Consider the following 24,871-nt stretch of genomic DNA (forward strand, 5'->3'; position numbering starts at 1 on the left):
CCCGCTGTATCCTCTGGTACTTGCCGTGTCAGGGAAAGGGAGGATGAGTGTGGAAAAGCCGCTCGCTGCGTGCTTTAGATAAAGTTACTTGACCTCTCTGAGCCCTGCCTTTCTCTTCTGTACCCCAGCCTGGCCTCACTGAATTGTTTTGAGGGTAAATGAAGATGTGTGTGCAGTGGTGGGTGGGCTGAGGAGATGTCTTTCTGAACGGTCACTGGTACACATCCTGAGGACCTTGGAGCCCACTTGTGTGTCTCCCTCTCAGTGTCCTCCATGGTCTTTCTCTCCTTTCATTTCTCTTCTCCCCTCCCAGCTTCTTTGCCTCTTTCTCTGCCTTCCCTTTTCTGGATCTTTCAGGGTGTTTCTCTCTGGGTCTGGATCTCTCTGACTCTCCACCTGTCTTGCCCTCCTGGCGCTGCCATGGCACAGTCTGGGAGCACAACAGCTGGGCTTTCTGGCCCCTTGTCGCTCTCTGGCGTGGGGCAGGTTTAGGGGACAGAAGGCTAGGCTGAGGGCAACTGCAGGTGCTCCCGGACCTTGGGTGTCTGCTCTATTTCCTGCCCATACATTGGTGTCAGCGCTGAGGGTTCGTTTCTGGTCTGGGCCTCTGGAAGGTGGGGAGGTAGGGTGACTCTCCCCAGCAAGTGCCAGGCCTGCTCTGCTGCTGGCCACCCGAATGGCACTTAGCACAGAACTGACCTGGGAGGGCTGGAGGAGCTGGAATTGGCCATCTCCCCAGGTCTAGCTACCTCATTTGTGGGGTCCACTGCAAATAAAATGCACAGCCCCTTTTTCAAAAATTAAGAATTTCAAGGGACTTCCTTGGTGGCCCAACGGCTAAGACTTCGTGCTCCCAATGCAGGGGGCCTGGGTTTGATCCCTGGTCCGGGAACTAGATCCCACATGCAGCAACTAAGAAAGAGTTGACATGGGACAACTAAAAAAGATCTCACATGTTGCAACAATGATCGAAGAGCCTGAGTGCAGCAACTAGGACTGGCACAGCCAAACTAAAAAAGAGAAAGAATTTCAAGATGGTGACAAGAGCACATTAAACCAAGTGTGGGATCCATCTGAGGGCAGGGCCCCATGGGACTGCATGGGTCACTCACCCATGACATCAGTCCCGCGTCCCTTTCCTATAAATCCACCTTTCATTGTGCTCAGGAGCAGATGGAGGGGAAGCCAAGCTAGCTAAGTCTAGCCCCACCCTCAAGGAGTTCAGAGTGCCATGGGAGGGGCTGTGGGCACACACCCAGCCTGGCTGCTCAGCAGGCATGAGAGACTGGGGGGCGGGGAGGGGAGGCCCAGGTTCCGGAGTCCTTGGCCCAGTGTTCATGCATGTCCCAGCTTTGCCTTCACTTCCTCTCTCTCAGCCTGGGCTGTGTTATCTGTAGAGCGAAGACACCTGCCCACTCCCTTCCTTGGGTGGAGTTTGAGTGTGAAATGCCATTGCTTGTACACAGAGGCTAGGAAGTGAGGTGGATAGGACTGACTCTGCAGCCAGTCTCCAGGTTTTACTAGCCAAGACACTTCAGGCCAATGTCCATAAACTGAAGTTTCTCATCTTTAAAATGAGGGTAGGGCTTCCCTGCTGGTTCAGTGGTAAAGAATCCACCTGCTAATGCAGGAAACAGGTTTGATCCCTGATCTGGGAGGATCCCACATGCCGTGAAGCGACTAAGCTTGAGTGCCCCAAGTATTGAGCCTGTGCTGTGGAGCCCACGTGCTCCACAAGAGAAACCCTCACAATAAGAAGCCTGCACATTGCAACTAAAGAGTAGACCCTGCTCTCTCCAACTAGAGAAAAAGTCCATGCAGCAACGAAGACCCAGCACAGCCGAAAAAAACAAAAACAAGATAATAATAGTAGAGCTGCTGTGTATTTACAGTAGCCAAGACATGGAATCAGTGTAAATGTCCATTGACAGATGAATGGGTAAAGATGTGGTGCACATACACAATGGGATATTACTCAGCCATAAAGAATGAAATAATGCCAGTTGCAGCAACATGGATGAACCTAGAGATTATCACAGTAAATGAAGTCAGAAAAAAAGACAAATACCATGTGCTATCATTTATATATGGAATCGAAAACATGACACAAGGGACTTCCCTGGTGATCCAATGGTTACAATGGGATACTTTCACTGCCATGATTCCAGGTTCAGTCCTTAGTCAAGAAACTAAGATCTCACAAGCTGCATAGCACAGCCTTAATCAATGAAATATGATACAAGTGAACTTATTTAGGAAACAGAAACAGACTCTTAAAAGACATAGGAAACAAACATGGCTGTTTTTGTTGTTCAGTTGTGGTTCTTGAAGGGGAAAGGGGGTTGTTGTTCGGTTGCTCAGTCATGCCCGACTCTTTGTGACCCCATAGACTAAGCACGCCAGGCTTCCCTGTCCTTCATCACCTCCTGGAGTTTGCTCAAACTCATGTCCGTTGAGTCACGAAAGGGTCTAGGGGAGGGATAAATTAGGAGTTTGGGGTTAGCAGGTAAAAACTACTAACTATATAGTAAATACAGCCTGTGCTACTGTATAGCACAGGGAACTATACTCAATATACTGTAATAAACCATAATGGAAAAGAATATGAAAAAGAATATGTATATATATGTGTATAACTGAATCATTTTGCTGTACACCAGAAATTAACCCAACATTCTCAATCAACTATACTTCAAAAAAAAAAAAAAAAAAAATTGGGTTGCTGTAAAGATTAGGAGTTAGCATGTGTAGATACTTAGACCAGTCTGGGTCAACACACAGGCTCAGTAGATGCCCGCTGTTTTTATTTTGTTGCCTGTGAAAGGTATACAGAATGTCCAGGTTAATCCCTTCTGATTGGAGGAGAAACAGGAAGGGCTTCTGGAGGAAGAGGTGGAGGAGGATAGGTTTTCATAGTTGTGGTGAAGTGACACCCACTGAACGCGGCAACCCTGGGGGCTACAGAGGTGCCTGTTCAAGGCCTCTTGGAAGCACCTACCGCCAACCTGGGGCTTCTCCTTTTACAGATGACGGTGGCTAGTGATGCAGAGGTCAGTGGCACATGACCCTGGAGAGTTACACATGACAGCTTAAGATTCCTGTATAAGGAAGGTGTATGGAAGGTGTACCAGCAAAGGCCCAGAGACAGTGGAGTTAGTTATAAGGGTGGAGAGGAGTTGTTAGTTGGTAAGTAATGTCCGACTCTTTTGAAACCCCATGGACTATGCTATAGCCTGCCGGGCTCCTCTGTCCATGGGATTTCTCAGGCAAGAAAACTGGAGTGGGTTGCATTTCCTTCTTCAGGGGAATCTTCTCGACCTAGGGCTCCTCTGTCCATGGGATTTCTCAGGCAAGAAAACTGGAGTGGGTTGCATTTCCTTCTTCAGGGGAATCTTCTCGACCTAGGGATTGAACCCGTGTCCCCTGCACTGGCAGGTAGATTCTTTACCACTGAGCCATCAGGGAAGCCTGGAGAGGAGGGGTAAATGATGAGGGAGCTTGAGAACTTATCCTGAGACAAACACACTGATGGGTTTTAAGTAGAGTAGTCAAATCTAAAAGAAATGTTCTGGCTGCCAACAAGGCAGATGGGGGTTGGACTGCAGGCTGAGAAGTCTCAGGGCTCCTGCTGGAGTCAAGGTTCTGGAAAATGGTAGCTTCAACTAGGGTGGCAGGCATGAAGTTATAAAGAGGTAGATGGGTTTCTGTGATGTTTAGAAGGCATAACGGACACTCTGCCTTCCTTGGCAACATCAAAAACCGCCACAATCGCAGCCATCCTCAGGAAATGGAATCGGCTGACTGTCCAGGATCCCTCTTCCAGAATGTGCAGAATTGGAGATGGTCCTTAACAGCTCAGTGAGGATGGGCAGGAGCCCCCCAGATCCCTTAAGGGAGAGATGCGAGCCTTCTTGGGACCTCCTGGGCGTCACCTCAGCTCTCCTGAGATGGCACAGTCAGGTCTGAGGTCAACAGCCAGCAGCATGCAGGACACTCGTCTAAAGGCTGGAAGCTTGTACTCAACAGGCAGGACCCAGTGGGACAAATGCCGATGGAGCCGGACACAGGCCTTTCTTGGTGGCCTCGAGCAGGCACTGTCCTTGAGAGGCCTGTTCTGTAGCTGCAGTGGGTGGAGGTTGGCCGTGGCCTTGGCTACTGGCTCTCCAGGGATGGCCAGAATAGAAATCCCCAGGCCTATGCATAGGGGAGCACCACAGTCCTTCCAGCTCTCCCCAAGGACTCCACAGCACCTCTCCAGGCACCGCCTTGTGGGGAGGAGTCGGGGTCAGGTAATCCTATGCCTCAATTTCCACAACTATTAAAAAGTTCCCTTTGATGCTGTAAAATTTAAGCAAGTGCTTCTTTCAGACATTAAAAAAAAAGAAGGCAAAGCAAGTCACAGAGGCACACAGCACTTCCGTTGCCACTCAGGGATGGGGGAGGAACTTCGGGGCTGGGGGGCGGGGGGAGAGGCTGCAGCACCTCCAGACTTCCTCTTTCTCATGCACGCACACACACACACCAAGGCAGAAAAGTTTTTGGTATTTTTGTTTTGGTTTTGAAAGCCTTTTTATTTAAAAAAAAAAACAAAAAACAAAAAAAAAAACCCAAATAAAAATATTTCCCACTGGAGGCTATTTCTTTTTTTGTCTTTTAAAAATTTTTATTACACAAATATCTCCCATTCCCATATGTCAGAGGAAAGATGTCCTTGCTCTTTGTAAAACCAATAGTGGAGAACGTTTAGAAAACAAAAGTCCGCCTAGCTTCTCTCCTTTCCCTGGCCCCGAATAACCCCAATGTGTCAACTGAGATAGCGTGACTTGTCCTCTTAATGCTTACATTTTTTTTTTTTTTTTAGCACAACATTGGAGATTGACTCTAAACCAGCAACAAAAAAATATATATTTACAATATTTCTCGGAAAACAAAAACACAACCAAACCCTTTAAACATAGTGACTTTAGGAGTTTTATTTATGGAGCAGTTATTTTTTTTTTAATCACCAAGTGATTTTATATTATATATATATATATATATATATATATATAAATTTTCTTCCTTTCCTTTGTGGTTTTTCGCCCCGGTGCTTGGAAAGATGGAGGCAGGGTGTCTGGTCCTGTGGTCTGCGGAGGGCAGGCTCTCCTGGCAAGGCTTTGTCTACGAGCAGATGGCAGGAAATTCGGTGGAACTCCCAGGTTCCTCTGTCCCCAAAGAGAGACATTTCTGTCCTCCACATGGACCAACCCTCACCTCTAAAAACCATTTTCTCCCTCACAGTCCCAGAGAAAGGGAAGCCCAGCAAGGCCCACTGGCTGCCACTCCTGGGCTCCCTTTTCCTCTGACTTACGTGCGCAGTAAAAATGCTCGTTTTTCCAAACGCAAAACAACAAAAATAAAAGCCAAAGCCCAAAACAAACCATCAGCTTGGAAATCTCTATGGGTGAGATGTCCCAAAGTCAGAGGCACTCTCCCGGAACAATCCCTGCTCTGAGGGGGTCTCTCCACCTCCCCTTTTATAAAAAGACAAGAAAGCAAAACAAAGTCATCTTTTCAGTATTTTCCACAGGAGCAACCGAAAAAAGGCAGGAAGCTTCCAATTATAGGTCATTAACAATAACATTAATAAGGTTTTTGCTCAATACCCAGGGTTCTTGACAGAGAAGTTCCCCTAACTGAGGCACTCTGGAATAAGTCACTGGCATTTCCTCAAGGTTTCAGCCCCAGGTGGCTGAGGCCTGGAGACCAATGGAAGGGGCAGAGGGTCAGGGGAGCAGACTGCTGCTTTTAAGGTGCAGCAAGAGAATCAGCAGATTGGAAGAAACCGACACAATGCCACCCCCTCCCAAGACCCAATTTTCTCTCAGGAGGCCAGTCAATGCCAGGGTCAAAGCTGGGCTAGGTGGCAAAGAGGGAGCCCCTCTGCCTCTATTGCTTTGGAAGTGGCAAGGGGGCACGTGGCGTCTCTCCTTGGGGCGGCTCACACTTCAGACCCCTGGTGCCTGGGCTCCTTCCCCTCCCCCACACGGCTTCAGGAGGAGGGGAGCCTGAGGCTGGGCTGCAGGAAAGGGGCCGGGAGGGGATGGGCTGGGTTCCAGAAGGTGGGGCAAGGTTGTGCTATCGCCTTCCTTTCAGATGGGGAGCGGAGTGCAAACCCGCATCGTTTATCAGCTCTTGCCACAGGCTGCTGCTACTGAGCATCTCCTCACACACTTAAATATTGACCCAAAAGAAATCCCGACCTTTCGTTCCATTTTTTTTTTTTTTTTTTTTTTTTAAAGTGCAAAAAGCTCTCTGCTGCCCTAGAGAGAGGATCTTTGGACAGGCCGTTCAATGCAAAGTAAGAGGGGGCAGCTGATGGGGCTCGACACAGGGCAGTGGAGTGGGAGACGCCAGGCTCCCCTCCTTCCCTCCACATACACGCTTAATACACTCAGCCACACACACAGAGGCACATGCACACCCCCTTCCATGGCTGCAGGCAGAGGGCAGGTGACTGGCTTCTAAGCAGGACTCCCCACCCCTCCGAAGGCGCCGGATCAGTGAGCCGCTGAGGCTAGACACAGGCGTGGGCCCGGATGGCTACAGGACCCAAGGCCTGGAGCCTGCCGGGGGGCAGGTGAGGACTTGGCCTAGTTCTCTGACCCCCCAGCTGGGGGAGACAGGCTGCTCCCTCTGAGGATAGACATCCTGGGAAAGCCCTATTCAGGTGGGAATAAGGAAAGTGTGAAAAAGGGCAGGGCAGGCCAAAGAGGGAAGGGATGGGGAGACGGTGCCTGTCTCAGGATCTGCCTGGGAAGCAGTAAAACTGGGTGTCCCTGGGGTAGACAGTTCCAGCTCCTCTGAAGAGCCTCAACCCCAATAAGTGCAACAAGGACTTCATAGAAACTAGCAGGAAAGTCTGGGGTGGGGGAACCTCATTCTGTGAACTACCATGAGCATCGGAGAGGATCAAGCTACAAGGAGAGGAGGGAGAGCACAGACACGGACAAGAGGTGTGGACACCTCAACAGCACCAGTGTGATCTGCATGGGTCTGGCCTTGCTGGGGCCGCTGGCCCCTCCTGCGTAAGTCGGGAGAGTGTGACGGAGAGACACGCACTGGACACCACGAGGAGAACCTGGCCACGGAGACAGGGCCTCTTTCTTCCCTGGGAGTTTGCTCAGAACCAGGCACTGTTGGGGACCATGGATGGGGAGGAGGGCCCCAGGGCCCAGTGCAGGTGATGGCTGCAGACAACCCAAAGTGAGAACCCGGCCTCCTGGCCGACGAGGGAGTGGGCGGGTGAGCAAGCGAGCAGGCACTGTGACAGCACACAGCCTGCGCTTTCCCCTTGGATCAATTTGCTACTCCCTTCTCCTTAGGAGGGAGAGGGACAGGCCGGTAAGCCTGGGGTCCACCCCTCTCTCTGCCCTGACTGTAAGGGAAGGACTCAAGGGACAGGAGAGCAGAGAGGGAGTGTGACGCTGGCCTCGGAGCCCGTGCAGGGGCGGGGAGAGAGGCTCTCCTGGCTGGGGAGTCAGGGGAAGATCGGTTTCCTGTTCAGTCTGGGCTGGGTGTGTCTTAGCTGATCTTCTGTATCAGCTTCTCGTCAGACAGGCAGTAGAGACTGTTGATGGACAAGTCTGAGATGAAGTGCTCGCAGGCTTTCCGAGTGATCTGCTTGCATCCTCGAAGGTCGATCAAGGTGACATTGGCGATGCGCCGTAGGTAGATCAGGGTCTGGTCGGTCAGTTTATTGCAACCTGTGGGGAAAGTGACCACAAGGACAATGCTGCGCACACACACTCAAAGGAGCCTGCTTCTGACGCTCAATTCCCCAGCTTTCCTCAAAAGGCTAAACAAAAGTTCCTCTTTTCCCCTTAACTACCTGGCTCAGAGACCAAATGTGCCATCAGCACGGCAGCCTCAGAAGGCCCCTGCCACCGTACTCCCTGCACTGCAAAGCTGCCCAACCTGCAGCTGGGTGCTGGCTGTATCCTTAGGCACCTGACAACTGCTCAAGGCCTTGGTCCCCACCAGTTACAAAAGAAAGAGAGTTCCATGTCTCGTCCATATGTGAGGAAACGAATTGACACGGTTTAGTCAACAGCCCATGTTCTTTCTGTTCTACTGGTCAAACTCCAAGAAGGGCTGGGCTTCCAAGGGGCAGGGCACCATCTGTCACAGAACACGGCAGTACCATACCTGCCATGTTGAGCTCTGTGAGGGAGTAACGAGTGGAAGACCCAACAGCGGTGAGCAGATTGGAGGACTGGTCTGTCAGGTGGCTGCAGTGACTGAGGTCGAGTCGAGACAGGAGGGGCATGTGGCGAATGATGAGACGAAGCGTGGCGTCCGTGATGTCAAGGCCCGCCAGCCGGAAGTCGGTCATGTTCCGGAGCTTGCTGCGATTGTCCTGGCCTGCACAGGCAAGAGAAAGGACCTAGATCCAGACTCTTAACTCTAGTTCAGCTCAAGCTGCAGGCAGCTTCAGTCATGGATACTTGCTGGCTGGGCTGTGCAGGGGTTAACCAGCAGAACTGCCCACACCCAGCCCTGCCTTCAGGGAGCGAGCAGTGTGTGGGGGCCGTTTCCAGGAAACCAGACACGTTTTCTTTCTTCCCAGCTGCTGGATTGTGCCTCACTCACACAGCAAAGGGGTATGTGTGGAATGCTCCTCTCCTTCCCACACTCCCACACTTTTCTAGACCATCAGGGAAACAGGCTTCAACGTTCCACCTCAACCATGATGCCTTCCCAGACTTCCTCAGGCTTATACTCTCTAACCCCCAAACTCCACTGACCCACAAAACGGACTCCTTTCTTTGTAGCTGTTTGTAAATAGTTAACTGTACTTGTACATAGTCCATCGTCCTGTTTTCAACTTCCGCTTTTCTACTTTTCAACAGTGTCATTTCTGGGACTACCTGAGCTTCTGGGAATGCTCAAAGGAGCACAGGGAAGTCAGGCCTAGAGCGTACCTGGTTTATCTGCCGGTGGAGTCAGCAAGTCCCGAATTTGAGGGTCCTTGATTCCTACTGCCCACCGAAGATCAAGGGTCCTGAGAAGGGGGCAGCTGGAGGTGCTGAGGGCAGAGACTGCAGACCAGGAGCAGCCTGCTAGGAGGAGGTCTTTCAGTCCTGCAAAGGAAGGAGACAGACATGCAGTAACACACTCTACCAGCTGTCCAAAGCCTCAACTACCAGCTGATCTGACCAAGGTAAACAGATCCCCAGCCGAATTGGAGGGAGGGACCATATCCTAAACTTATTCTAGTAATCCTGCTCAAAAACTTCTTTGCCCTCCTAAATTACATCTAACTCTGGTGGTAAAATGGATTGCTTGGTTTCCAGCAGAGTAACAAGTGTGTGTGACTTCTATGACCTCAAAGTGCTTAAGGGAATCCTTACAAGGGGCTAATCAAGGCGACATCTTACTCAAGAGACTACACCGAGAAGACCTGCAGAGCTGGCGGCAGCACCTGACCCCTCTCTCTCCATCGTCCTTAGCGACTGGCCTGCCGGCCCACAGTAGCACCATGGGGACTGGCAGTTAAGGTGGGACTGGCCAGGTTTCTTGCCAAGCAGAAAGGCAACAATGGCACAGACTGCTGCCCTAAATTGCCCGAAAGCAATTCTAAATAGCGCTGCCAATAATGCAGCTTTCCCTGCCGGCCCTGGGCCCCTGGAAGGACAGCGTGGGGCTGCTCACCTGGCAGCCTATTGACGAGCCATGTCAGCTGTTTTTTGGAGATGTTGGTCCAACTGAGGTCAAGGCTAACTGGCTGCCTCTTGATGATGCCACTGAGAGCCTGGGGTACAATAGCCTTACACCTACTCAAGTCAATTTTTGTCCAAAGTCTCTTGTCGCAGCACCTGTAACAGAAGGAAAGAGAACCAGCTGTCAAGACCTCACATCCCTTGTCAGAGGAACTTCACCACAGGCTGCTGGAGGCTTCTGGGAAAAGCAGAGCCTTGGAGATCTCCTCCCTAGATGCTTCTTCATGCATATAAGGATCATGCCTTGCCATTTTTTGCCTCAGAGAATAGAGATTACTTGACCAGTCCACCCCAATTTACTTTGGCCGGGTTGAGAGCACAGAGCGACTGTCAGGGACACACAGTAAAACAATATACTATAACCCCTCATTTGCATTAAAATGGTATGGCTCCCACCAAAGTGTATACAAAGGAACATTAAAAAAATTTGACTTCTTACTGCTGGAAGCTACTAGGTTTCCCTCTACTCGCCTCAAAGTCTCTCCCAGCCGCCTGAGACACAGAGTGGTGCTACTTGGCACATCCAGCTCATTGTGCCTTGAACTCCAGAAAGGGCCCATTTCATTATCAGGTCGCAAGAGGCTCTTTATTAAAATCAGGCCTGGAGAGTCCTCCACCACCCTTAGGTTTCTGCCTCAGTGCTATCTTTACTTTTTCTAGCCAGTCTACATCAGAACAGAAAGGGAGAGGCCTGCCTTTCCACGACAAATCCACAGGCCACAAATAGCACTGCAACACGCGGCTTCTCTTTAATATTTTACAGCCCAGCCTGGCTCAGCGTCTGGCTGGCAGGGCAAGAGGAGATGGCATATAATGGGAGTCTTATGTGGCTCGGCCTAGAAACTGAGGGACAGAGCCACCACTGAGCCCTACAAAGACAAATTATTAGGAGAATCTGGATGGTCACGTCAATTCAGATTTGGGAAGTAAACTCATGGTTGCAAACAATGGAGTCTTCACTTAAGAGACTGAAAAACTTCACCCAGGGCACATGAAACTTGTATGGCAAAAACAAGAGCCCTGGATCTCAAATTTTTAATGTGTATCAGAATCCTCTGGTGGAGAATTTATTAAAAACAGATTGCCCAGCCCCACCCTCAAGGTCCTGATCAGCAGGTCTGAGATATGCCCTGAAAACCTGCGTTTCTAACAAGGTCCCAGGTATGACACTGGTTTGGGCATCACACTTTGAAAACGACCATAACAGGATTTGACCCAGATATAAAGGATTTATCCTAGGGTTTAGGAAGTTAAGGAAAAACAGTGTCCAGTGGAAATCTTTGTTCATCACCTCGAGGGATGCTCCTTTAGGTCTTAATGTCTAACTTGAGAAGAAATGACAGGTTTCACTAAGAAGGACAACAAAGTCTCAGAAGATTCAAAACTGAACCTTGCTTGCTGGAGAAAGGCATTCTGGTCTAGGTTTAGAGTATGAGAATTAGAACTGTGGAAAACTGTGAGCCTGTGAGCACCTGCAAAGTTTCTGAAAAGCACGTATACCTTTCTCGGGAGACGGAGACATAATGGGGCAGGGGTGTAAGAGCAGTCGTCTGTGTCCCCAGCCCCAGGAGTGACTGGTGTAACAAATGCATGATGCATTCAACTAACTGGGGGCAGGGGGATTATGACTCAGAAGTTTTAGGACACACCGTACCCACCCCCAAGCCCCAAGGTACAAATCCATTCAAAGTCCAGTAAGGAAAGACGGGAAAGTACAGAGCAGGGAGAAGGGGCCAAGGGCCAGATTTCCCTGATGACACCTGCAGGCACGGCGGCCATATCTTTCAAGAGGACCCCCGTGTCCGGGAAACAGACTGGGTGGATTTAATCCTTTATGGCCCAACCAGCCTCCAGGAGCCAAGACACATGCTGTTCTCACATGGAAAGCTGCCACCTACGCCCATACCCCTGTGCCTGATCCCTGTAGCCCTGCTCACCATTTATACCACGTCTTGCACACTCGCATACATTCACAAAGTTCTCTGCGGCTGAGGTAGCGGAAGACAGACATCCAGACCTCCCGCTGCATCCAGCTTTCGTCTCCATCCTGAGCCCAACTGCCCCGGCCATTCAGCCTGGCCGCACCCCCCTCCTCTGCACTGTCATCTTCCTCCTCCTCCTCCTCCTCGTCCTCCTCCTCTCCCCCCAGCCCCTCCTCATCCCCGCGCTGGGGGGTTCGGGCTGGGCAGTGCTGGACCAGCACACGGGGGGAATGGCGAAGGTTGGCAGAGGAGGCCGTGATGGCCTGCAGCTTGGGCACAATGGATGTCCCGTGGAGCTCTTTGGTGGGCCTCTGCAGCGTGACAGTGAGGTACGATCCCCGGATCTTGGCTTTCTCAACTTCAGACAGCTCCTTTTTGCCGCTGGGATTGTTCTCCTTTTCCCGTACCATGGTGCGCTCTGTGGCCTGCAGCCGCAGCAACTGCCGCCGTTTGAAGCGCTCATCGCGGCTGGCACTGTGGTGGTCGCTGGGGCCGGCCCCAGGGGATGACCGAGTCACCACGCCCCGGGGGGAGGCCGGGTCGTGGATGAGCTGCAGCATGGAGGTGGGCGAGTGAGGTGGGGGCGTGAGGGGCTCGTCACAGCTCCGCAGGGGCCGGAGGACTTTGGCTTGCACAGCTTCTTCGTCACTCTCTTCCATTTTCCGCTTCTGCAAAACAGGCCGGCAAACGCCATGTCAGTGTCTCCTTTCTTCAAGACCCTCTGCACTTACCGGGTCAGCCTCTCTGCTGCTCTCGGGGACTAGCAGAGGGCAGGCCACTGCTTTTCTATGGGGGAGGGACCTCTGTGTGCTGCAGGGTGGTCATCTCCTCACTGCCTGCAAACCAGACTGTAACTGAGCTCACATCTGTGATCAAGGCAGCTGATTATAGAGCAAAACCCTCAAAATAAGTTGCTTGGGAAATCTACCTGTGACAGAAAGGCCTGTGTCCAAGTACACAGGAATGGGATCCACATTTGAGCTACATGATTCCAAAGCCTGCCTTACTCATTTCCTGTCCCAACTTTTTGGTTATAATATAATTCTCTGGGTAAAGAAATCCTTTAAAGAGGCTGCAACTCCTACCCCTGCGCAATCTGACCATTTTAAATTCTGCCTCTAATTCAGCTCTTCACCCAAGAGACGCTTCTGCTGGAAGAAAAACAGTCTAAATATACACGTTTGAACTAGGATGCAGATTCTGATAGCAGTAAACCTACTGACTTTTAGCCCTATACAGGGTCTGAGTGTGACCCTGCCAGGCTGCTTATACTCAGCACCCCATGCTGTCCCGAGAGACCAACCACAGGTGAGAGATTAAGCCTAGAATGAGAAGCCACACTGCTCCTGGAGGAATCTCCTCAGGATGAAAATGAGGAATTTGAGTTTGGTGAAGCCAGTATCCCACAATAAAAGCACACCTCACCCTCTGCCACCTGTGCTCTCTGGTCCCCTGTCCCTTCCTGGAGCCCACCTTGGCTATGATGCAATGAAGCCTGACCACCATGTTCCACTGAGTATCAAAGCAGCAGTTCAGACTCCCTTAAGGAGATGTACTATGTCCCTCTGCAACTATTCTGCTTCCTTTTCTCCTTATATTCTTAGATCACTGTGGCTGAAAGAGAACAAGCAACTTTTGGATGCTGGCTTTTATAAGGCATTAGAAGGTACACTGAATGTAGTATCTGCCAGCCTGTCTGCTACAGCAAGCACCCACCACCACCACCACCAGTGAAGACAAAAGTAAAAGTCACTACTAGAAGAACCTGCTGCTAGTTAGAAGAACTTGAAATGATAACTCTGCTGCTGCTAAATCGCTTCAGTTGTATCAGACTCTGTGTGACCGCATAGACGGCAGCCCACCAGGCTCCACCTTCCCTGGGTTTCTCCAGGCAAGAACACTGGAGTGGGTTGCTATTTCCTTCTCCAACACATGAAAGTGAAAAGTGAAAGTGAAGTCGCTCAGTCGTGTCGGACTCTTAGCGACCCCATGGACTGCAGCTACCAGGCTCCTCCGTCCATGGGATTCTTCAGTCAAGAGCACTGGAGTGGGCGCCACTGCCTTCTTCAATGAGAACTCTAGCACTCGTCAACTCCAGAAATCCGTCATCAGACCTATTTAGACTGAGAAGTTCAATGACCTCAGTGCCTGAGTGGGAAGAAATAGGAAAAAAAAAAAACAAGGAAACGTGTCCCTACTCTCCTGTACAGGGTACCTGGAGGAGACTGAGAGCGTGATGACTGGCCTGAGGCCAATGGCTGCCTCTGTGCATGCCCTTAGCAGGTCGTGTCTTCCTGGCCTGAGAGACCAGTCCTTCTGGCCCTCTGACATTACTGGTGGCTACTGACAAGCAACCATAGTAGCTTGGGGCCAAGGTCACAGCACTGGTTTTCTCCGGAAGAGGGACTGCCTCTGTAGGACACAACTGGGCACAAGGGCAGGGTTTTTTGCCACAAAGGTGAAGCAGACAAAAATGTGAACCCGCGCAACTGGAAACTCTAGTGTACGACTGTATGTACCAGCTGACTCAGGTCGCTGCCTCCGCTCAAGTTTCATTCCTCACAGACCACGCTCACCTCATTTCCCTCCTCAAACAGCCTGGCTGTGGCTCCTCTTTTCCAAGGGCCCCAGGGTGTAAAAGAACACTGGGAATTTGCAGAGTCCCGGGAGAACAATATTTAATAATGCAAAAAAAACAAAATTCACAACTCAAAAATAGCTAAACAAAGGGGAAAAAAGATAACAAACAAAACAAAAAATAATCTCCTGGGTCAGGAATAACATGCAAAGGCAAACGTTATTTCTAAACTTGACACTTGCTTCCTTCTCACAGTGCAAGACTGGAAACGTTCCCTTACCTGGGCTTTTTCTGAGCTGTCCTCTTGGTAGCACTTTGGACACTCCCAGCAATTTGGCAATTCCTCGTTAAGCAACCCCTCTCCATCCATCTACAGGCAGAGAGAGGTTATTAAAAATCTGTCTCATTTAAGAAACAGACAAAACCCAATCTGTCTCTTAAGTTTCCTTTATCAAACAGTAACACAGACATACGGTTGGAAAGAGTTACTCACTCCTAAACCCACTGGTCTACAGGGGAGGAAAAAAAAAAACAAATCAAGAGCCATTTGGCCTCACTCTCAGCCAGTGGGATACTGGCCACCCTCACTCTGATCAAATTTAGACTTTAAGAGAAGATTCCCAAGAGTCTGAGCCAATCTGGAGTCTCTTCCCCTGACACATACATTCTCCTGAGGGTCCCATGCCACTCTGTAAAAGGAAGTGAACATACAGGAATGGTGCCAGTATGATCTTGAGTGTGGGGCATAATGGTTATGATGCAGTTATGGCTTTGGTTTGGAGACTAGTAACCAGGTCTGTATGACTCAACTGTTGGGTGAGGATAAATAAAAATATCCACCTTACATGGTACTGGTGAGGATTAAATGGATTAAATATCATATAAAATGCTTAGAAAAATGTGTGGCATGTAGTAAACACTTTGTACTAACCATTGTCATCATTATGATGATAATACCCTATTTTATCAAATCCAAGATACATATTTTTTCACATTTGAATTGTCTGAAACTGGGCTGCTTCTCACAATTAACAGTGTCTTATATAATCATTGTCAGCCAGGTGGCAGTCATGACATAGTTGACACCTTCAGAAAGACCAAGAAAAGTAGCAGCACCAACCAATGTAATTTAGATTTACAGAAAATATAAGACAGACCCCACTTCACAGAGTTGTCTTCAAGATTAAATGAGGAGTCATATAAAACTGTGCTTCTCCGTTCTGGCTGCACATTAGAATCTCTTGGAGAGCTTTTGAACACACCTGAGCCTAAGGTCCATGATAGAAGAGTTGACTCAATATCTGAGGTTAAGGCTTAAACCTCATTACCTTTTTTTTTTTTTTTTGCCGAGCTGTGTTGTGTGGCTTGTGGGATGGTAGTTCCCAACCACGGATAGAACCCGGGCCTTGAGCAGTGTACGCCCATAATTCTAAACACTGGATTCCCACAGAATTCCTATTGTTACCTGGGGTAGTGCACTACCCCAGGTATGCACAGAGCCTGATACAGACTCAACACACACTAAACGTCAGCTGACAGTATTACTCTCACCATCTTTCAGGAACTAATAACCCACAGATACAATGAAGTATGTAACAGAGACGCTTTAAAAATGTGAGGCATTCCAAAACTACGCTATTCCACGATGGCTGGGGACTCCAAACATACCCACCAAGGCCAGCCTGTAAACTCCATGAGAGCAGAAACCAAGACTATTTTGTGTACTAGTTTAGCCTCAGGGTCTAGTACAGTCCCCAACACTGAATACAGACACTGAATCAAGAACAGATGTTAGAACCCTCTGTGACCCTCAGCAGCCTCTTGTGACAGATGTCCCACTCTCCTCTGCTCCGCTCCGAGTCTTGAGACACTGTTACCTCATGGGCCCCTTAGGCCTCTCCTCACCTGGAGGCAGCCAGGATGAACAATCTCATTGCAGATACAGCATTCCATGAGTTTCTTCTCAAAGTCCTGTGTCTCCTCGTTTTGATCCACCTCTCCACAGAGGGAACATGTGACGGAGTGAGGCAGTCTGGGCTATAAGAGGACAAAGACAGAAACCAAGCTTAGATCCTTATCATTCAGCTTCCCTTTAACTGAAGGTGGACAATTTGGTTCCTGCAATTCCCCAGTAAACACTTAAGAGAGCATGGAGATGAGGTGGAGAGAAGAGAGGTTTTGGCAGGAAAATGACTAAGGAAGATAGGAAGAGTCAACTAGCTGAGTAGAGACCAACAGGGATCAGTTTATTTTCAGTTGGCCTATCCTTGGCCTCCCAGGTCCTTCCTTTCTAATCCACTTAAAGAGGGAATGGACTGCAGTGATCTGTCCTTCAAACACTAGTCTCTCATTTGAAAATTAGGCAAAAATCTAATTTGATTATGTTAAATATCAGACACCTTCCTTCTAAATCCAGAGACAAAAGGGACAAAATGAAAAAAGCCACAGACAGCAAAACCTTTTCTTTCCAGCTCTGCGGGTCTATACTATATGTATATTTCAGCCCCACCCCTGGCACCACACCCCTCCCCCATATTCTTTACCCAGCAGATCACTCACTGCCAAGCACTGCCGGAGAACACAGGACTGCTTCATGCGACCAGGCCCCCCAAACTTCTTCATGTCCCTGCAGTAGTGACAAACACCACACTCTCCCTGCACGCAGGCTTTGCATTTTCGACATCGCACTCGTCTCCGTCTGGCTCCAGACACGATGGGAGAAGCAGCGGCTGGGCGCACAGGTGTTAACCGCGGCGCTGGTTTCATAGTGTGAGGCTTTGTAATGGGGATGGTAGGAACCCGCACCTTTGGCCGGGTTGGGAATTTAAGCTGGAAAGAGAAAGCAGTGAGGACTGGAGTGGGTAGATGATGATATGGCCTGGCAAACTATGGCCTGAGGGCAAATCGCCCACAGGCTGTTTTTGTAAACAAAATCTTATTGGCACAAAACCATGCTCATTTTTGTTTTGTCCATGGGTGCTTTCTAGTGAAGTGGGAGAACTGAGAAACTGCAACAGATTGAATAGCCTGCAAAATTTAAAAAATTATCATCTTTATTACATTTATTACCTACACGTTATCTTCACAAAAAAAGTTTGCCAATCCCTTCAGACTACTTCAGCCACGTCCCTCTCACTCGGTTGATCTGCCCTTCCCTGAAGCTTTCTATGTGCCAAAGGCATTGCAGGGGCCCTTCAATATTTCCTTATCCTGAATATTATTACTCAGAATACACTCCTGAAGAAGACAGGAAACTACTTGAAGGAGCAACAAGTCTTATTCTTTATTATTCTAAATTCAACCCTACAATTCTGGCACATAGCAGACACTCCAATAACAGCTGAACATTAATAAATTTCTCAGGTATATGTTTATAATTTTAGCACCTGTATTTTACCTTGCTGGTGATCTTTTTAAGAACAAGGACTGTGTCTTCCACTTCTTTAACTTCCACTGTGCCTTAAACACTTTTTGGACACAAAACACTCAACAGCCAGGGCCAAAAAGGACTAACCTGCTTTGCGGCAGCCCCATGTGGCCAAGCAGAAGCCAAGTGGGACAGAAGCAGTGAGGAAGGAGGAAGTGCTTCTTCAAAGACATATTTTAGACACACACCTTTATATTTTGCCTAAATGTTCCTGGGATGTGATGGCTCTGCAAGTTGTAGCTGGGAAACAAAGAAGGGCCTAATTTATTTGCCAGACTCACGACCAAGATCAGAATTCTATGACTGATCTTGACAAAGGACAACATGGGATAGAATTATATAGGACCTGACTGAAGGGACATGAAAATTCATAAGCGACAATCTATGGGTAGCTGTTTTCGTCCCTTCTCAATTCAATACTGAAAAGTCCAAATCAAGGGGAACCTTGAGAGTGTGGTCTCACTTCAATGAAGAAACGATCTAGCCTTTTAAATGTATATCTAATTATTTTAACTAATTTTACATCAGATCTATAAAAAGAATTGAGTCACTGGGGCAGAAGGATATGAACTGATCCACTCTGGTGAACAAATGTACACGTTGGCATCTGAACTTGGAGGCAGGTCTTCTAGTTTGACAGTCTGTTAAGAGAGTCACCTCCAAAGATAGCTTGACTGAAGAGTCAAAACAGAACTGAATAATGATTTTCTGTCAGTTCACATTAATGCACCAAAACCTGTCTGCCTCTGGTTGTTCTTTTTCTTCCTGGAATGGTAATAGTTAGCCAGCAAAATGTTTCAGCGGCTTGAAGAATGGTTTCTTACCTTATCCCTTTTCGGCCACTGTACTATAGGGACTCCAGTGAGGGCTAACTTGGGATCACTGTTGGCAAGTTCCTCCAGCAAAACCTAAGGGTGAGACATGAGAGAAGAGGGGAAGAAAAGACACAGTGAACAAAGAGTCAACCACTCCTAACAGCATCCAGACAGACTTAGCCTCAGTTCCCCTAAGCACCAAGGGGAAGAGCAGGCTGGCAACTTTCGACATTTTCCCTTCATATAGAGACCCGCTGCGAAACAAACAGAAGATGGAAGAGAACTCAAACTATCAGGACTTTACATTGACCTTTGCTTCCAACCCCGCACTTTGTGTGCTCACTGTAACCAGGCTCCCGTTGTCAAGTGTTGTCACATACTTCTATACATGACAGTAAAACTTTACATCAACTCTTCACTTTTCTATACCAGCTAACGAGTACCATCATATTTTAAAATAATGCCTTCATTCTGTCGACGTTATTACCAAATACCGACTGGCAAAAATAACAAAAAGGATTGGCTAATATGAATAACAGGGTCTTAACATCTTGATTTCAACCCAGGACTCCGTTCTTCGAAGGCTGATTAAAGAAATCTCATTCTCAAATCTCTCTCCCTCACACCCACATGCACACACACATGTACCCATATGCACACATGGTCACTTATTTGCCTTTATTCCTATAGAGGGGGCAGCAACAATCTCAGGGGCAATAGTTCTCATGCCTTTAGCCAATCTAGTTTGAAGCCTCGAGGAACAATTCTACAGTAAGAAACTGCCACTCAAGTGAGTCACACTGGTTATTATTTTGAAACAAATCTTTTATGTTTTAGACAGAAATTTCTCAGTCCCAAACCTTCTAGCACAATGAAATCTCTCCTCATCTGACCTCATGAGCCCTAAAGCAATGGCAACCGCAAAACACCCCCCCCCCCCCACAAATCCAGAAGACAAATCACACAATTCTTTCTGATTGCTTTAGATGTATACAGGATATCAACTGGTTCAAGAAAAAGTAAACTTTAATCCTAGACAGGCCAGCATGCCTGGGCCATTTTAAATAATCATTCTCAGAATCCTGTGGGCTCTATGCCTAGAGACCAGGACTCTTGAAGCATGAAGCATTTCTCTACGAAGGTTTTTCATCCTTAACCTAAGGATCACGCTCCAGATCCAGAGCTGGGACTCAGAAAGACCCTTTAACTAGTACCCACGAAGCTCCTCCAGGATGAGTCCCTCTGCCAAGTCCCCCAGATGCCTCTCTCCCTCCCCCAAACTGATTTCCTCTGCAGACGTTTTATTTACTTCGAGTTGCTATGGCATCCTATTCTGGAGCCTCCTGTTAGCACCACACTGCGTAGGGGTGAAGAGGCGGGGTGCGGTGCCACGTGGGACCAGGCTCCGTCCCACTCCCAATCTCCCTGGGGTGAGAAATTCAGGTCCATTCAAAATGTGTGCTAGGGAGTGCGAGTTCCCCTCCCCCACCTCGCACTGCTGCCGCGGAGTAGGACTCTGCCCATTTCCTCCGCCCCTAGAGCACTGAACTGTCCACAAACAGGGACTTTCCACTTTCAGCAAAACAGACTGCACAGAAAGATCCGCAATTGTTCAAGAGTAGAACAGGGACCTAACTATCACCAAAAGCAGTCTACCTGCTAGATTTCTGTGGGGGACAAGGAAGGGTAGGTGGATAAATTGTGTCTGTGTTGGGGCGGGGGTGGACGGGTGTGGGGTGTGGGGGCAGCTGTTCACAGAGGCACGACTCAGTTACTAGGGTCTGCGTGGGTGTGGAGGGAAATGCAGATTTCCTTCCAAGCCCTATTTCACTGGGGCCATACAACCAAGCACACCCTGCTTTCATCAAAAAAGGCAGACTCCAGCTGAGGCCCTTCAAGAAACCATATAAAGAAGCCACCACCCTTCACCAGAGGGGGTTTGGGACAGGGAGTGGGGGTGGAGTGCGGAAAGGCTTACGCCTATCTAGCCTCCTGGCATGAGAGACTGTTCAAGCGCAAGCCCACACCCGCCACAGCCCAGGAAGGCAACGAGAACCGCGGGCGCCTGGGCGGAGAAGGGGAAGAGACTCCCAAAGGTAAACGACCCATTTCGAAAGCACATCCCACCGGGAGAGGGAACAAGTGCAGTAACGACGGCACCACCGATACCTCAGCACTATCCCGGACTCGCCGGCAGGCAGTTCTCCTGCCTCTCCGCCGCCGAGACCGGTCCCTGCAGTTCCACACACCACACACCCCAGACCAAGAGGGCTCTGCCGCCCGCCCGCCCGTCTGACCTTGTGTTTCCCGTCCTCTGGAGCTGCCGAGGCTCTTGGATGAAGTTTCCCCAGCGTCTTTGTTTTGCTTTCTGTATTGGAAGTTGTGCTGAAGGAGTTAGGTGTTCTGCCTCTAGGAAAAATCCCAGTTTATTGAAAAAAAATCTGAAATCTCCCAGGGCACTTAAGGCAGGGCAGTCGGGCGATCACCTTTCAGGCTACCTGGAGGGAGCGGCGCGCAGCGTCCTGCGCTCCTTCTCGAGCCCCAGAGCTCAGCCGCGGCTTCCTGTGCCTGCGAACAATGCTGCTGCGTCACCCACATGCAGCTCCCAGAAATGCTTTGCAACGGAAGATGGCAGGAGGGGAGCCGAGCTCGAGTGAGCGAGCCAGCAGAGGGCCCAGCGTCCTGCGGCAGAGTCAGGAGGGGGCGTGCTGGGCAGCGCTCCCGGCGCGGCGATTGGAGGAGAGCCCGCCGGGAGGGAGCCGCCGCCCCGCCCTCTCCCTCCCACCGCCCCGTCAGCGCCGGGGCAGAACCCAGGGCCGGCCCCCAGGGCTCTCGCCGGCGACATCGGGAAGGCGCCAGCGGAGGGAAGGGAAGGGAAGGCTTTAACCCATGCAGAGTCGGGTCCCGCGTTCGAAAGTCCTTGCCGCGGTCCACACCCCGGCCCTCAGGGTCACCTCCCTGTCACGGCGGCGCTCCCCAGGGCTGCGCACAGGGCTCTCCCCGTGCCCGAGCAGACAGCGAGTCGCCTGAAGTTCAGCCTCTGCGGCAGAGCCCGGCCCGGAGTCGAGCGCCTCTGGAGTTGCCTGCTCTCCCCACCGCCGGCCAGCCTCACCTGCCCCCGCTGCCCCTCCCCTAGCCCAGAATTCAGAGCCAGCACACGTTTCCAGAAACACCTTGGGCATGACACATACCCACCAATACCGAAAGACCGGATACCATCCGTCTGTTCATCTCAGCTACTTTCACAACTGCGGCGGCCTCTGCCCCAGCCCGCACCGTGAGAGCCGCCCGCAGCTCCCTCGTGACCAAGTCAGACCAGCTGAGGTGCACCCTCAGGAGCTTCACTCCCCTGCTTCGGCATCAGGCACCGGGAACCTAGGGCCAGCACCGCCTCCGACTCCACACCTGCCGCTCTCCTGGGGCCTCAGTTAACAGCGCGGACTCTGCCTCTCACCACTCCATCCTTAGGATATCAGCACCCCCGCACTCTTCCTATTCCTGTCGTTTGACACTGCCTGATGAAGCAACCGGTCTCCCATTCGGTCACACATCTTGGTGCCACTTTTGACAGCCACTCAAGTGACACGTGCCACCTACTCTGCACTCACCGATCCACAGTCAGGGTTAAACTCAGACTGAAGGAGCACTCTTTCCTCAGGCTTCAGCATTCAGTATATTGGGGCCAGATTTATGTAACTTTTAGACTCTAATAAATGTAACTTGACTTTTTGGGAAATTACAGAAGTGGCTTTGAAATAAACACCTCAGGCCACTGAGAACCCAGCTCTTACCACTGGAAACATGCTTATTTATTCTAGCTTATTCCAGGACAGTTGTTTCGGTGAGTTTCTCCTGCAGAGTCAATGGCCGAGTAGGCTCTCTGAGGCCTGGGGCTCTGGTGCCAGGGGCAGTACGTTTACTTCTGACATTAGTTTACCAAGGGAAGGAGAGACTTTTGTACTGTTCTGTGGAGCTCTTCCTGGAAATGTGTGAATGGTCATTCTAATCCTAAACTTGTACTTTTACGATTCAAGGACTCTCTGTAATTAGCCTATTATGTTAGAAAAACCTTCCTTAACATTGTGAGAGGTCCTCTTGGAAAATGCTTATTTAGGTCTTAGTGCTATCTAATCTAGAGGGATGATACAGTATGCTCAAATACTTAAGAGAAACAAGTTACTCCAAAACTAAACACAAGTCCAAGTTGTAGCAAGCACAAATTCTAGAGGCCACCAGGAAAGAACAAAAATCAGGGCACTAGGAAACTCATTTCAAGTAAGTTCCCAAATCACACATTATAAATAAGGCCCATTCTTTTTCTCCTTTTCATTCAGAATAAAAGGTAGGCAACAATGATGAGAATTACTAAGAACATAACATTACATAATACAGGACTATATGAAAACATTTTTAAAGAATTGTCTCTATTTTAATCTAGCTTTATAGGCCTTGTACATGAGTTATTCAAAACTTTTTACTCAGTAATTATTACAAATATCAGTAAAAACTACAAATGAAGTTTTATTTATACAGGTTCTTTTTTTCCCTCCTCATCTGGCTTGATGGATTAAAATCCAATTTTACTGGGCTCTCTATCAGCTCTTCTCTTTGTTAGTGTCAGAATCACTCCCAAAGTGTCAGATGAAGGAACATTTCTGATTCGTGTTTCTGTATTTATTCACAACCATAACTCTGCTTCAGTCCCATCATCCTCCTGAGGAGCTTCATATAAATTTTTAGATCATAGTTATAAAATAAAATGCTAGATAGACTCTTAGATAAGAGCAGCAGTAGCCAACTGTACCACAAAGGAAGAATTTCAAATTTATAAATTTACAGCTTTTATCATTTAGATAATACTGTAGTCATCAGTCTGCATCATCTAACAGGCAAGGGTTTTAACCAGTTAACTAAAAAGAAGGGCGCCTCCTTCCCTCAGGACAGAATCTACCACCAGTCCTCAGGGTCAGGTCCAGCACCTGTAAACCTAGAAGTCAGTCAGTCACTCACTTTCTTAGCCCACTTAAAATGCCTGCTCCTCCACTGGACCTTAGTAGGCCCCCTGAGGTTTGGTCCACAGTATGTTTGCATATTTATACCAACACTAAGCCTGGTTCTTGGCAGAGAGCAGGCAGGGATTACTTACAGTAGTGAAATAAGTGAATTTCAAAGATTTGTAATTTTCACAACATCACCACTGAGGTAGATGTTATTTTTATAGAGGAGAAAACGGGCTCTTATTGATCTAGTATCCTGCCCAACAGTCACATTTCTGCCAAGCCTATCAAAATGTCTTAAAGAAAATAGGAAAGTAGAAAAATATTCAAAAACTCTGAAATTGTTTCATTAACTGAGTTGGGCAGCCAGATGTATTGATATATTAAGTGCCTCTTTTTATACATATATTAAGAGTTGCTTTATTACCAAAATAAACAGAAAACAATAAAGTCTGATTAAAAATTCAGCCTTCTAGCTGATTCCCACCACCTTGCTATGACCCATGGTCAGTAAGGAGTTAACATTCCCACTCCAGGCCCTCTGTAATTTTAGCACATACAAACAAAGATACTTTTTTTTAAACACTAATGGGATTAGACTATACACTATACATACTACTCCAGGTCCTGCCTCTTTACTCAACATCTCTCAAGGACATGGCCTCTCAATTTTAGATCAGGAGTCAAGGTTACTTTATAACCCCTCCCAAATAGGACTTTATATATGCTCATTACTTTCCCCCAACTGCCAATAAATCAACTTTTTTAATGCCCCATATTTCATCTAATCCCCTTGCAACTCTATGATTCTTTCTTCAATACTGTAGAACATTTTTAGAAGCTTCAAAGCCCTTTAACCACATCACTAGATCTGCTTCTCCCAGGGAATATGTAATTATGGGTATCTCATCCCACCAATGTTCCTCTAACCTCTTTTCCTAGTTATTTGTGAGAGCCACATAGGCCACAACAAGAGACCCTTCCTCTCTCTTACAGGAAGGGTGAGCTCTGGCTTGCTTAGCCCTTCGCTGCAGCGCAGCCTCCTGTGCTACCACAGCACCAAGCGCTCTGGCACTGCAGCCTCCAGCTGGGCAGGGATTCGGCACCCACACGATCCAATGCTTTTTTCTTTTTGGTGGTGTTCAGGTTTTTAAAGTATTCAAGTCTGAAACTATTATCTAAAGCTCAAATTAAATATAACAGGTCAAATGTAGGAATAAGTAATCCATTTGATCTTAACTCAAAGTACTTGCAGAGCCGGTCTCTAAATCTTTTGTCTTCTGTCATCAGCTATATTTTGATACGGTATTG

General features: G+C 48.7%; 1 protein-coding gene across 6 annotated transcripts in view; it reads right to left on the minus strand.

Moving 5' to 3' along the window:
- Positions 1 to 4,637: 4,637 nt before the first annotated feature.
- Positions 4,638 to 24,871, minus strand: part of KDM2A (lysine demethylase 2A) — a 93,357-nt gene continuing 73,123 nt past the window's right edge. For all 6 annotated transcript variants that reach the window (XM_055580682.1, XM_055580681.1, XM_055580684.1 and 3 more), the window contains 9 exons: positions 18,573 to 18,656; positions 16,881 to 17,150; positions 16,227 to 16,358; positions 14,602 to 14,691; positions 11,699 to 12,411; positions 9,694 to 9,857; positions 8,964 to 9,122; positions 8,188 to 8,403; positions 4,638 to 7,745 (listed from right to left, as the gene is read on the minus strand). In XM_055580682.1, coding sequence (XP_055436657.1) covers positions 7,564 to 7,745; positions 8,188 to 8,403; positions 8,964 to 9,122; positions 9,694 to 9,857; positions 11,699 to 12,411; positions 14,602 to 14,691; positions 16,227 to 16,358; positions 16,881 to 17,150; positions 18,573 to 18,656 — 2,010 coding nt within the window. In that variant the 3' untranslated portion in view covers positions 4,638 to 7,563. The remainder of the gene's footprint in view (positions 7,746 to 8,187; positions 8,404 to 8,963; positions 9,123 to 9,693; positions 9,858 to 11,698; positions 12,412 to 14,601; positions 14,692 to 16,226; positions 16,359 to 16,880; positions 17,151 to 18,572; positions 18,657 to 24,871) is intronic.

This window comes from Bubalus kerabau, chromosome 5 (genome assembly GCF_029407905.1).
Source record: "Bubalus kerabau isolate K-KA32 ecotype Philippines breed swamp buffalo chromosome 5, PCC_UOA_SB_1v2, whole genome shotgun sequence".
Classification (NCBI taxonomy): domain Eukaryota; kingdom Metazoa; phylum Chordata; class Mammalia; order Artiodactyla; family Bovidae; genus Bubalus; species Bubalus kerabau.